Raw genomic sequence first — 13,980 nt, 5'->3', positions numbered from 1 at the left:
TATTTTTTGAAAATAAAAAATTAACTTTAAAAAATTATTTTTTATGGACAATCATGTTAGAACCACTTTTTTTCTTCCATTGATTTTACAATATATTAGATTTTTATAAAACACATATGCGAAGTAATAAATTTTTTATTATTTTGAGTCTAAAATCTGTCAAACAACACTTTGACGAATATATTTGTAAAAAAAATATCAATTTAAAAATATTAGTTATAAATAAAATTATATTCAATAAAATGGAAATAGGTGCTATATTATCTTCTTCACTTTGATGAATATATTCATAAAAAAATTTAAATTTGGAAATATTAGTTTTAAATAAAGTTATTCAATAAAATAGAAATGGATGCCATATTACCTTCTTCTCATCTAATTATTTCTACATATATTACCTGTTGTGATACATTTACATTTTCTAATGATCTTTTTCTGGAAAAAGAATAGTTAACACTTATAATTTTTGCTAATGGTAAACGTTCATTCAAAGATTTAATATCTTCGATATTTTGTACCAAAAAATATGGTGGATCAACTGTAAAGTAAATATTTATAAAATTAAAATATTAATTTTATTTAATGACATTTTTTTTTATCAAAAAATTTGATATATTCAATCAAATTTTGTAATCAATAAATCAATTAAAAATATTAAAAAAAAATGTTCGAATAAAAATGTTTTAATTACATAAATTTAAAAAATTCAATAAATTAATTATAAATTTTTTTTATAGAATATAATATTAAATTAAAATAAATTTATATTTATTATGATAAAACAAAATTTTAAATGATTATTCAATTTTCAAATATTATGATAAATGTGATAAATAAAGTTTGTTATTAAAAAATTATTTTACCATGTTGTAATACTCCAACTATTTCAATTTTACATCCTTTAACTAAATCTAAATCTAAATATTCTTTTTCATTAAAATTCATAATATGTATTTCTAATTTAACATTGCCATCAGTTAGAGAACCACACCCAACCATTTTATTCAATCTATTATTATGGATGGCTGCAAAATTGGTTTTTATATACCCTTCAATCGCTAAAAAATATATATTAATTAGTAGGATAAAGATTATATGTGTAATATGTACAGAAAGGATGGTGTTGTGAAATTTATCTAAGATATCAAATTAAAAATTCTTTATTTATAACTATACAGGGTGTCAGAAAAAAAGGGTCACATATTTTGATAGCAAGTAGTATTGATCAAAACAAAAAGAAAAGGTCTAATTAACATGGGTCCTAAAACTAATATCTTCAAAGATACAAGCTATTTTGTTATTCGAGTTTTTTGTCATTTTCTTATTAGTCGTGTCATCTTTAGAATGTCTCCTGATATTTACATTTGCAACAGATACTACAAGTCAAACGACATTGCGTAGGCCTTGACGAATGTGAGCAGCCCTAGTAAACAAAAGAGTGTTTACTACTGTTGCTATACGAGAGTTCGTCAGTACGAGATTAATCGTCTCAGTCAGCATTAAAATTTTTTGTTTTTTGTAAAAAAAGGAGTTTTTATTTTGTTATCATATGTACATACATTTAGTTTCTTTATCTCAGTTTTTTTTATAGAAGATTAATGATTACATTTTATATTAAAATAAAAAATATTTTTTTTATCTTTTTTTGTTTATTTTTTATTTTTTAAGGCACCTAGAAAAAAGATATCCCCATTGTACCCCACTCTTCCCTACTCCTTTGTTCATTACATTCTAAAGATGACCCGACTAATAAGAAAATGACAAAAAGCTCGAATAACAAAATAGCTTGTATCTTTGAAGATATTAGTTTTAGGACCCATGTTAATTAGACCTTTTCTTTTTTTTTGATCAATACTACTGTTACGTCCTGTGGAGTAACAATTCTTTTCTTTCGAAATCGATGCAGCCAAGCAACCGAAAATTTCGAAAAGATGATCTACCTTAACCGCGCAGATACACTAAAGTCGAGTCAATACGGCTGGTCCATCCTTGACACGTGCCGATTTTGGCGGATGATTGACCCCATCGACATGAAACACTTGTCGTACAATTAAAAAGTAGCGCGCGGACGACAATAGGAAGCAGTACACCTGCGGATTAAAATCCCATAGAAATCATAGGCAGAATCAGGTATAAAAGGAAGGAGCTCCGGAGCCCGCGGGCACTTACTTACTTTCTTACAATCATTTACAGTCACTTACGGGCACATACCGCACCTTTTTTTCATTCTGATCAATCGCTCATTTTTCGCTTCGCGATTCACTCTAGTTCGATCCGGCGCACATTCCGTGACATTATATGTCCGAGTTTGTGACGTTCGGATTCGTATTCACCGTACTTAAATTCGACGCGGCATTGTGAGATCCGAACACTCTGAGTGCCAACCGTCGACCAACCGTCCGCCGTTGTAAGCTGAATCCGCTCTGCCAACCACTAAATCGTTCGCACCTTCAAACTTCACCCAACAGTAAGTCTCAGCCGTCCATTATTTTTATTTTTTTATTTTTACTCTTCATAAGACTACCTTCTCTCTCTCATAAGATATTTGTTTTGTTGATTTATATTTTTCAAAACATTCATATATTCAGTATTATTGCACTACCCTTCCTTTTCTCCCTCTATTACTCTCAGTCTCTTTATTTCCCGCAGGATACAGTCGAGCTCTTTCGATTGGGTCCGCGACTCTTTTATTTCCCGTAGGATACAATCGAGCTCTTTCGATTGGGTCCACGACTCTCTTTATTTCCCGCAGGATACAGTCGAGCTCTTTCGATTGGGTCCGCGACTCTTTTTATTTCCCGTAGGATACAATCGAGCTCTTTCGATTGGGTCCACGACTCTCTTTATTTCCCGCAGGATACAGTCGAGCTCTTTCGATTGGGTCCGCGACTCTTTTATTTCCCGTAGGATACAATCGAGCTCTTTCGATTGGGTCCACGACTCTCTTTATTTCCCGCAGGATACAGTCGAGCTCTTTCGATTGGGTCCGCGACTCTTTTATTTCCCGTAGGATACAATCGAGCTCTTTCGATTGGGTCCACGACTCTCTTTATTTCCCGCAGGATACAGTCGAGCTCTTTCGATTGGGTCCGCGACTCTTTTTATTTCCCGTAGGATACAATCGAGCTCTTTCGATTGGGTCCACGACTCTCTTTATTTCCCGCAGGATACAGTCGAGCTCTTTCGATTGGGTCCGCGACTCTTTTATTTCCCGTAGGATACAATCGAGCTCTTTCGATTGGGTCCACGACTCTCTTTATTTCCCGCAGGATACAGTCGAGCTCTTTCGATTGGGTCCGCGACTCTTTTATTTCCCGTAGGATACAATCGAGCTCTTTCGATTGGGTCCACGACTCTCTTTATTTCCCGCAGGATACAGTCGAGCTCTTTCGATTGGGTCCGCGACTCTTTTATTTCCCGTAGGATACAATCGAGCTCTTTCGATTGGGTCCACGACTCTCTTTATTTCCCGCAGGATACAGTCGAGCTCTTTCGATTGGGTCCGCGACTCTTTTATTTCCCGTAGGATACAATCGAGCTCTTTCGATTGGGTCCACGACTCTCTTTATTTCCCGCAGGATACAGTCGAGCTCTTTCGATTGGGTCCGCGACTCTTTTTATTTCCCGTAGGATACAATCGAGCTCTTTCGATTGGGTCCGCGACTCTCTTTATTTCCCGTAGGATACAATCGAGCTCTTTCGATTGGGTCCGCGACTCTTTTATTTCCCGTAGGATACAATCGAGCTCTTTCGATTGGGTCCACGACTCTCTTTATTTCCCGCAGGATACAGTCGAGCTCTTTCGATTGGGTCCGCGACTCTTTTATTTCCCGTAGGATACAATCGAGCTCTTTCGATTGGGTCCACGACTCTCTTTGTTTCCCGCAGGATACAGTCGAGCTCTTTCGATTGGGTCCGCGACTCTTTTTATTTCCCGTAGGATACAATCGAGCTCTTTCGATTGGGTCCACGACTCTCTTTATTCCCTGCTGGATACAATCGAACTCTCGTTCGATTGAATTCGCAGTTTTCTTTGCTTCCAGCGGAAACGAAGAATTCTGTTCCTTTTATTAATTCAAACCTTTTTTTTCTTTTGCTTTTCCTTTTTCTTCTTTCAAGAAGTTATAATATAAATTTTATTTCCCTTTATAAGAAAGAGAGAACGTAGCCTCAATTCTCAAATTCATTTTAGTGCGTAAGCGAGTCCCTGACCATAAAACTCGAAGAGCCATTAAGAACTGTCGGAATCGCCGAAATAAGAAGCTCCGGAGGCTTGGCGCATCGTTGTCGCTCTGCGGTAAATTACGCAAACAGCGAGCAAAAATTTCTGTTTTACCTAACGCTCTAATTAATTTGAGTACTTCCGACGAACCGACCGACTCATCTCCGCCAGTCTCAAATCCGTCCCCCGAATCACACTCTTTTTCCCCCTGTCGTTATCCTTCCCCCTCTTACTCTCCTGGATCTCATGTAGAACCAGATTTTAAACAACCACCAGGGTCACCGTCTTCTACCTTCGATCCTTTTGCAGAACCCTTAGCCTCTCCTCGGGATTCAACCTTTTCTCCTACAGATTTTCCTCCTACACCTTCCCCCGATCTTTTTTATCGTAATTCCGATTCACCTGTTCGAAGACCTCCGGAAGATCCATATTCCCCCGCGCTAGAGTTTCCCCAAGAAAACCCGCATTCCGATTCATTATTTACTTCCGAACAGGTAGAGAATATAGTAAATGAAAATATCGAAGCGAATCGAAGAGTACTCAATGAATTTGAAGAAATCTTCGACTCGCTCCAAAGCCTACCTGGATAACTAAAAATTCCTTGATCATAAAATACACCTACACATGCACACTTATAACCAACTAGAATTTAAGTTATAATTACAATTTTTTTTGTTATTAAGAACATAAGATTTTTCTTCTTTTTATTACACATGTTTTCTACTGACAAAAATATTATTTGTACATTAATAATTATTATTTTAGTCATCACCTATCATTGTAATTGGTTATTTCTTTTATTATGTTAAAATAAATTGTAATTCTTAGTCTCAATCATTTTTCTTTACTTCAACCACCTCTAATTCCCGCTCCGATAAAATTGCACTTAGTCCGATCCCGCGTAAAAGCGATTCGATTCGTTTACGCAAAATAAGGACTACACGAATGCAAGAGTCTGAATGAGAGTCATAGGTCGTCATCCTCGACACCTGACCTACATTCTGACTCACCTGACGCATTCGACTCGTCGCACTCGCCCGGAGACATGTGTGCGAGAGATTAGGCTTGTTCCGTCCTTCCTACCTCGCTCGAATTATTTCTCTAAGTCTCTACCTGCCAACCGACCCGATGTTAATTAGACCTTTTCTTTTTTTTTGATCAATACTACTTGCTATCAAAATATGAGACCCTTTTTTTCTGACACCCTGTATATATATTAAATATATAAAATTATGAAAAAAATATGAAAAATGAAAACATGAATGATATTTCACAACTCTCTCCTTTCTATAACAAATATAATTATTAATAAATTAATAAAATTTTACAAAAGACTTACTGACATAAGTTGAAGTATTTAATAATTCTGAAAATTTAACTCGTTGTGGTGAGTTCGACGTAACATTAGATATATTATATTTTCCCAAGGTACATAATATAGTATTAGGTTGAATTAATAATTCGTACGGAACGTTGCCATTATTAAAATGCGAAATTTTTGGTGTACGTGCTTGAGCACCATCTAAATGTATAATCTATAAATAAATATTTTAATTAATTACAGATATAAGAAATATTTCTTATCAATGTGATGTATTAACAATAATTAAATATTTAGTTGTTATTTTTTGTTATTATAATATGTATATTAAGTATAAAAGAAACATTCACGTGATTTGAGCGTATATGAGGTTCAATACGATTGATTTCCTCATTCCATACAACAATTTGGACTCGTCTACCCGATCCGTTATTTAAGTAAAATTTAAAAAATTTGTATTGCTGGTTTGAACCCACATAACGTGGAGCCTCGATCCCATCCACGTAACCAACGATTTCACTATATAAAAAAGTTTATTTTTAAATTATCAATTTTATAAACTTAATTATGTAATACTTGAAAATATAGTATACTATTTTTAATTTAATAATTTTAATTTATTAATTTTATAGTTAGTTTCTTCCCTTTTTAAACCGTGTTTGAATTCTACTTTTATTATTTAAGGTAATAGTTTTGGAACCAAAGGGTATAGCGGAATAAGAAGAGTGATTTTGGGCCCCGCGCATAATCAATCGTTATATAGGGCAAAATATCTACCTAGATAAAAGAAAATTTTGTGTCAAGTTTCATTTCAAAAAACTCACAACTTTGAGATATCGCAAAAATGTGATTTTTCATTAATATCTTTTTTCTTCGTTAAATCTAAATTAATCTATACAAAAAAAACGTAGTTATAAAAGATATCCATATACATAAACTCTAATTTTTTTGTCATTCTGTGCTAAAAATTCTGTTTTTAAAAAAATCTAAAATTTTTGAAATTGCATTATCTTTTGATATAAAATAATGACCATTTCTAAAAAAATTCAGTGGATGAGTGATATAACATATTATATTCAAGATTTTTTTCAGATTTTTGAATTTGATGAAACGTGTAAAAAATAAATAAAAACTGATTTTTTAAATTATTTTTTGGTCTTAAGTACATCTGATTGACATGTAATACGTTGTTTTTAAATACAATTACCTTCGATTACACATTTGCAAACAGTAATATAAAATTATAGAGTTTAACACAAAATGACAAAAAAATGAAAGTTTATTTATATGGATACTCTATATAATCATGAATTTTTTTGTAAATTATTTATTTAGATTTAACGGAGAAAAAAATATTAATGAAAAATCACATTTCTTGCGATATATCAAAATTGTGGGAGTCTTTAGAAATAAAACTTGGCACAAAATTTTCTTTTATGTACAGAGGTGCATTCTTTTAGGTACATAGGATATTTTGCTGTATATAATGCGATGATTGATTACACGCGGGGTCCAAAATCATTCGTCTTATTCCACTATACCCTTTCACATACATTCTTTTTGTAATACATATTACAAAAAAGCATTAATTTTATAAAATATAAAATAATATTATAAAATTACTATACTACCTGACAAATGACATTTTCTTTTATTTACGTTAAAAATTTTATTTTTAGCTTTCATAAAAAAATATTAATCTAAAAACAAAATAAGGTGCCAATATTTTATTATGATTTTCTTTAACTATATAATTATTACAAATGTTTATTGTAAAAATAAAATAATATTTACACTGTCGAATCAAATACTTCAATTTCATCAAGTTCGTCATTTTTCGTTAGTAATTTAATACCATTTAAGTTTTCAAATTCAGATAATGGATCAAGGGATTTATTTAAATTATGCGATTCATTTAAAACATTATCCGAATCAATAATTGAATCAAGATCATCGTCTGAATTTTCTTTAAATAAATAAAAAATAGGTTTAATATAATACAAATAACATACAATAATAATTATAATGTTTAATAATAGAAGAGAAGAGAACAATATGGCTTTCATTTTTATTTAAATGAATATCTTTGTTTATAAAATTAATATTTTCCAATAAAACTTAAACGATTACATTTGGTAAAGTGTTGTTTGACAGATTTTAAACTCAAAATAATGAAATATTTATTATTTAAGACTTGAAACACAATACCTTGTTACAAAATTATATATTTTGAATTTTCCATTGTTTAGAATTTTTTGATTTAAAACTTCTTTATATTACAAAACTTTAAAAATACTATAAAAATTTAATTAGATATATTATTTTATCTCTATTTAATATTAAACAATAAGCATAAAATAATGTTTCTGATATTTTTAAATACCATTTTTTAGAATAACAATTAATTTATTAAAAAAATATTTCAATATAAAAATTTTGCTTAAAAATTTACTTAAAAAAAATTTTATATTATTGTTTTGATTTCATATAACTCAAAATAAGTATAACCGAATAAAAAGGTAAATAACAAAAAATCATTTAAATGTTTGTATATTTATGTAATAATATCCAGTAAAAATAATAAGGAAATATGTGTTATTAAAATTAAAAGAATATTTTGAAAAAATGTAAAAGTACTCAAAAGTAAAAATACATTATAATAATTGTCATTTATTATGTATTAGCATATTAACATCACAAAAAAATGGCGGATTACAAAACAAATAACTCTATAAGTAATTGTTAAAATACGTCACCTAATAATACACATCATAGGGATAGCTATATTGTCGACAGTAGCAATACTACTCTTTGCAATAATAACCTAATATACAAATATTATATACGTTTGTGTCTATGTGTACGTGTGTGGTGCGTGTGCGCGTGCGTGTGCGTGTGCGCGTGCGTGTGCGTGTGCGCGTGCGTGCGTGCATGTCGCGTGCATGCGTCTGCGCGTACGTGCGTAAGTGCGTGCGTGCGTACGGAAGTGCGTGTGTGCGTGTGTGTACATACGTATATAACATATACAAGTATGTGAATTTATTTACAAATGTGTGTGTGTGTGTGTGTGTGTGTGTGTGTGTGTGTGTTTATACACATATATGTATACATAAGTAAAAATTTATAAATAATTATTTAGCTTAATTATTCTCATACATATACATGTTATAAATAATATTCCAAATTTACTTCTTAATAATTTTTTCAATCATTATTTTTAAAGTTATTTTTTATAATATATATAGAAGAAAAAAGGATAATATGGTACGTGTTTTTATTTTATTGAATAATTTTGTTTATAATCATTATTTTATATTGTTTACTATTAATAACAATAAACAAAATTATATCTATAATGTTTTTGAACATTACTATCGAATTGTCAATGAAATATTTTGATATAATAATTTCAATTAAAAATCACATTATGGAATCTCATATGAAATTTACTTTATATAATTTGAAGTGTACGTAACTATGAAAAGTTAAATGTAAAAAAAAAATACTTGAATATACATACATTAAATAATACTCTCAAGTTTAAAAACAAGTATAATTTTAATTATTAAAATTTATCTTTTATTAAAGGAAATAATGAAAATAACCATTATATTCATAATTACCATAATATCCATTTCTTCATAATTATATAACGTGATATAAATTATAGAAAATATTTACGTCATAAGAACTATTTTATATAGAATTATATTATTAAAAATAAAACGTAAATACCTGTATTTATATTCAATTTTTGTAATGATTCACAATTACTTTCTTTTATTAGTTTGCTCATTCTTGAAATTTCTGTATATCTTGATGTTTTTATTAAATCTATATTATACATTAAAAATCTATATTATTCATTAAAAAAATATAAAATTTAAATGAGAGAACAAAAAAAAGGGAAAATTATGTGGTACAAATCTGCACACGTGAAAAGAGAGGAAAAGAAAGAGTGTACGAAAATAAGAAATGTAAAAATTACAAATATTACTTATTACATTTCAAATTTGAATTAAATATTTCATATGACATTATAAACTTACTAATGTTATTAAATACCAATTATAATTTTTGTTCTGATCTATAAAATAAAAATGATTTTAAATGTATTAAAATGTATTAAAAATTAGAAATTAACAGAGAATTTGATTTTCACACATACCTAAAGTAATATTTTTAATTAAATTTGTTTTAAGTAATTTGATAAAATAGTTAAGGAAAACCCGAGATAAGAAACATAATGTAAATAAATTTACTCATGAACTACATTTTAATAAAAATAAAAATCGAGACAATAGGGAAATCACTTGTCAAAAGCAATATAATTTGTAATATTATTTTAAGAGCAATAAGAATAAAGGCGGATGATATGTGAAAATTACAAATATTTCTTATTTTACTCTAAATATAAATTAATGATTTTATTTGACATTATGGAGTAATTAATGCTATTAAGTATCAATTATAATTTCTGTTCTGATCTATGTGATAAAAAAGATTTTAAAACTATTGAAACGTATTAAAAATTAAAAATTAACAGAGTATATTGTTTTCACACATACCTAAAGTCATATTTTTAATTAAATCTGTTTTAAGCAATTGGTTAAAATAATTAAGGAAGACCCACAATAATAAACACAATGTAAATAAGTTTACGCACAAACTATATTTAAATAGAAATAAAAAGCAAAATAATAGGAAATTTACTAAGCGAAAGGGATATGTTTTTTGTAATATTACTTTAAGGATAATAAGAAAAAAGACGGACAATAAGAAAATTACAAATATTACTTATTTTTTTTCAAATATGAATTAAATATTTTATATGATTATAAACTTACTAATGCTATTATATATCAATTATAATTTTTGTTCTGATCTATAAAATAAAAATGATTTTAAATGTATCGATATGTACTAAAAATTAGAAATTAACAGTGTATATTGTTTTCAAATAGTTAAGGAAAACCCGAGATAATAAACATACTGTAAATTAATTTCATCATGAACTACATTTAAATCAAAATCAAAATCAAAACAATAGGGAAATTACTTAGCGAAAGCGATATATCTCTTAGAATATTAGTTTAAGAATAATACGAATAAAGGTGGGCAATATGTAAAAATTAGCTCGAGATATAAATCGCGATTATATACTTTGAAACACCGTACACCAAACTACATCACCAAATCAAGAAAAATTTCCAAAGGTCTCGTCCAATCGCCCGCACCACGCACCGTGAAAATTTGCAAAAAAAGACATCACCAACCACATGTACGATACGCGATAATGTAGCGAGAAATTAATTAGGCACATCATCGATCGCGTTTCTCAATCGGGATAACACAGAATCTTTAACCTTTCTTTTCTATACTACTTATACTTGATTTATCGAAATTATATCTTCACACTCAAAAAAAATGTTTTCGATACGTTTTGTTTATACACTGCAGAGATATATTTAAAATGCCTTAAGAAAAATGAAATTATCTACTTAATATAAATTACTCTTTTCGAACTTTTTCCTTTATTCTTCCTTTTCTTAGATTCTTTAATATTTCTTTCTGTCTTTTTCTTTTTCTTTTATTTTTCTCCTACTTTCTTTTTTCCCTTCTTTCAATTTAGACTTATTTTCTATTTTTATTAAATTTTAGTCGAAGTATCAACTTCAGTTATTTATTTCTAATTACATTGAGATAGTTACTTAGCAACAGTTCATTTAACTCTGAATTTGCAATCGAATGCTTTATATTAATTGATTAATCGATATCATTAACGAGAAAGTACAATTTATATATTAGGTGAATGAAAAAGATATAAAAAATGAACTTACTTGATACATCAAATTTATGTATAATGTAATTTTTAATTTTACACTCACACAACCGCACACATGCACACACATGTACGTGCGATGTGTATGTATGTGCATTCATATACGTATATAAGATTTTGAACGTCATAAAATATTTCAATTTTCATATTTGTGCATATACATCCTTAAATTTAATATATATTTATAATCTTTTTTAAAGGACATTGACAGTGTATTGTGTATACATATAATAGAGGCAGAAGAGAGTTTAGAAACATCATTTTATTTTTTTTTAGATATAACTAAAAAAAGGGAAAATTACGTGGTACAAATGTGCACACGTGAAGAAAGAGAAAAAAAGAGAGTATACGAAAGTTAAAAATGTAAAAATTACAATTATTACTTATTTATTTTATATTTTATAATAATTAATGCTTTTTTGTAATATGTAATACAAAAAAAATATGTGAGAAAGGATATAGTGGAATAAGAAAAAATGATTTTGGACCCCGCGTGTAATCAATTGTTATATACAGCAAAATATCCTGTTCACGCTACGCGTGTCTCTTCAGTTTTCCTTCGCGCCGTTTTTGCGTAAACCTTTAAACACCAGTTTAAAGGTTCTTTTCTAATAATGTACTAATATTACATGATATTTTGTGTCATAAAAATAAAAATTTTTCTAATATAAATGTGCACACGTGAAGAGAGGGAAAAAGAGAGAGTATACGAAAGTAAAAAATGTAAAAATTACAATTGTTACTTATTTCATTTAAAATATAAATTAAATATTTTGTATGACATTATAACCTTACTAATGCGATTAAATATTATTTATAATTTCTGTTCTGATCTATATAATTAAAAAGATTTTAAAAGAATTGAAATGTATTAAAAATTAGAAATTAACAGTGTATATTGTTTTCACAACAGACATATCTAAAGTTATATTTTTAAATTAAATCAGTTTTAAGCAATATGGTAAAATAATTAAGGAAAACCCGAGATAATAAATATAATGTAAATAAATTTATTCATGAACTAAATTTAAATAAAAGTAAAAATTGAGACAATAGGGAAATCACTTAGCAAAAGCGATATATCTTTTGTAATATTACTTTAAGAATAATAAGAATAAAGGCGGATGATATGTGAAAATTATAAATATTTCTTATTTTACTCTAAATATGAATTAATGATTTTATTTGACATTATGGAGTAATTAATGCTATTAAGTATCAATTATAATTTCTGTTCTGATCCATGTGATAAAAAAGACTTTAAATGGATTGAAATGTATTATTAAAAGTTAGAAATTAACAGAGTATATTGTTTTCACACATACCTAAAGTCATACTTTTAATTAAATCTGTTTTAAGCAATTTGTTAAAATAATTAAGGAAGACCAACGATAATAAACACAATATAAATAAATTTACGCACAAACTACATTTAAATAGAAATAAAAACCAAAATGATAGGAAATTTACTTAGCAAAAGCGATATGTCTTTTGTAATAGTAAAAATATTAAAAATATTTAAAAATAATAAGAAAAAAGACAGACAATATGAAAATTACAAATATTACTTATTTTATTTCAAATGTGTATGAATTAAATATTTTATATGGCATTATAAACTTACTAATACTATTAAATAAGTCATTACGTTCGTATTTAATTAATTTTTGTTACTTCAATACTAATTAAATTTACTTATTTATTGTACTTATTAAAGTTTTATTTGCACATAATGTAATTGATATTATTATTTGTACTATTTATTTATTCAAGCATTTTATTTTTATTTTAAATTGCATGTTTGTTACAACGTCAATTCACAGTTATCTATTTATTAAGTATTTTAAACAATTACATATTTTTACACGAAAAGTAGAATTTTGCAAAATTACTAAAATTTGGAATAATTTTTTTAGGATTAAAATAATTATGTAATTATTATATTTTGTTAATAAAATATTTATGCAAGATGCTGAAAATATCAAAACTTTTTACAACATTGTTATACTTAAGCATCATACATAATTACTTTTGTATTATATATAAGGGAAACTTTTATTTAAATGAACTTAAATGAACTTTAAATAAACTTTAAATGAACTTCTATTTGACAATGTTTACAATATTTACAAGTTGTTTAAAAATATTATAATACATTTGTAGGTAAAAATTGCACCACTCATTCATTACTAATTGTAGATATTTCTATTCGGAGACGATCGGGGAAAAATGTTTCTCTATTATACTGTTCTATTTCTGGGTCCCTTGGCTCCCAGCTCCCACTGCAAAGGTGGCGCTCTACGGAAAAAGGGCACTATTGTAGGGACGACAATTATTGTTGGCAATACTTTAATATTTGGGTGAACCTCCATTACTTTCCTTAATCCATTCTTTTGTTGTTTCATATCTAAATTTATAACACAAAATATTAAAATATTTTGTAATATTTATCCATTATTAAAAACACCCCCAAACCCATGTACATTCATATTTAAATAAATTAAAAGAAAAAATACGTAGACTATTAAAAAACTGCAAAAAATCAATAACCTTCAACAAAAGTATTTCTCATATCGCGTAATGTACGGTGAGTAA

The 13,980-nt window shown here is 28.0% G+C and overlaps 1 protein-coding gene across 1 annotated transcript; it reads right to left on the bottom strand.

The window, feature by feature from the left end:
* Positions 1 to 5,492: 5,492 nt before the first annotated feature.
* LOC120359231 lies at positions 5,493 to 12,720 on the bottom strand. Its single transcript, XM_039456041.1, has 5 exons — positions 12,711 to 12,720; positions 7,338 to 7,509; positions 5,894 to 6,062; positions 5,562 to 5,757; positions 5,493 to 5,509 (listed from the first exon to the last, which is right to left on the bottom strand). Exons 1-5 carry the CDS (start codon positions 12,718 to 12,720, stop codon positions 5,493 to 5,495), a joined length of 564 nt encoding a protein of 187 aa, XP_039311975.1.
* Positions 12,721 to 13,980: the final 1,260 nt, after the last annotated feature.

This window comes from Solenopsis invicta, chromosome 12, assembly GCF_016802725.1.
Source record: "Solenopsis invicta isolate M01_SB chromosome 12, UNIL_Sinv_3.0, whole genome shotgun sequence".
Classification (NCBI taxonomy): Eukaryota; Metazoa; Arthropoda; class Insecta; order Hymenoptera; family Formicidae; genus Solenopsis; species Solenopsis invicta.
This window is presented reverse-complemented; position numbering and strand designations above follow the sequence as displayed.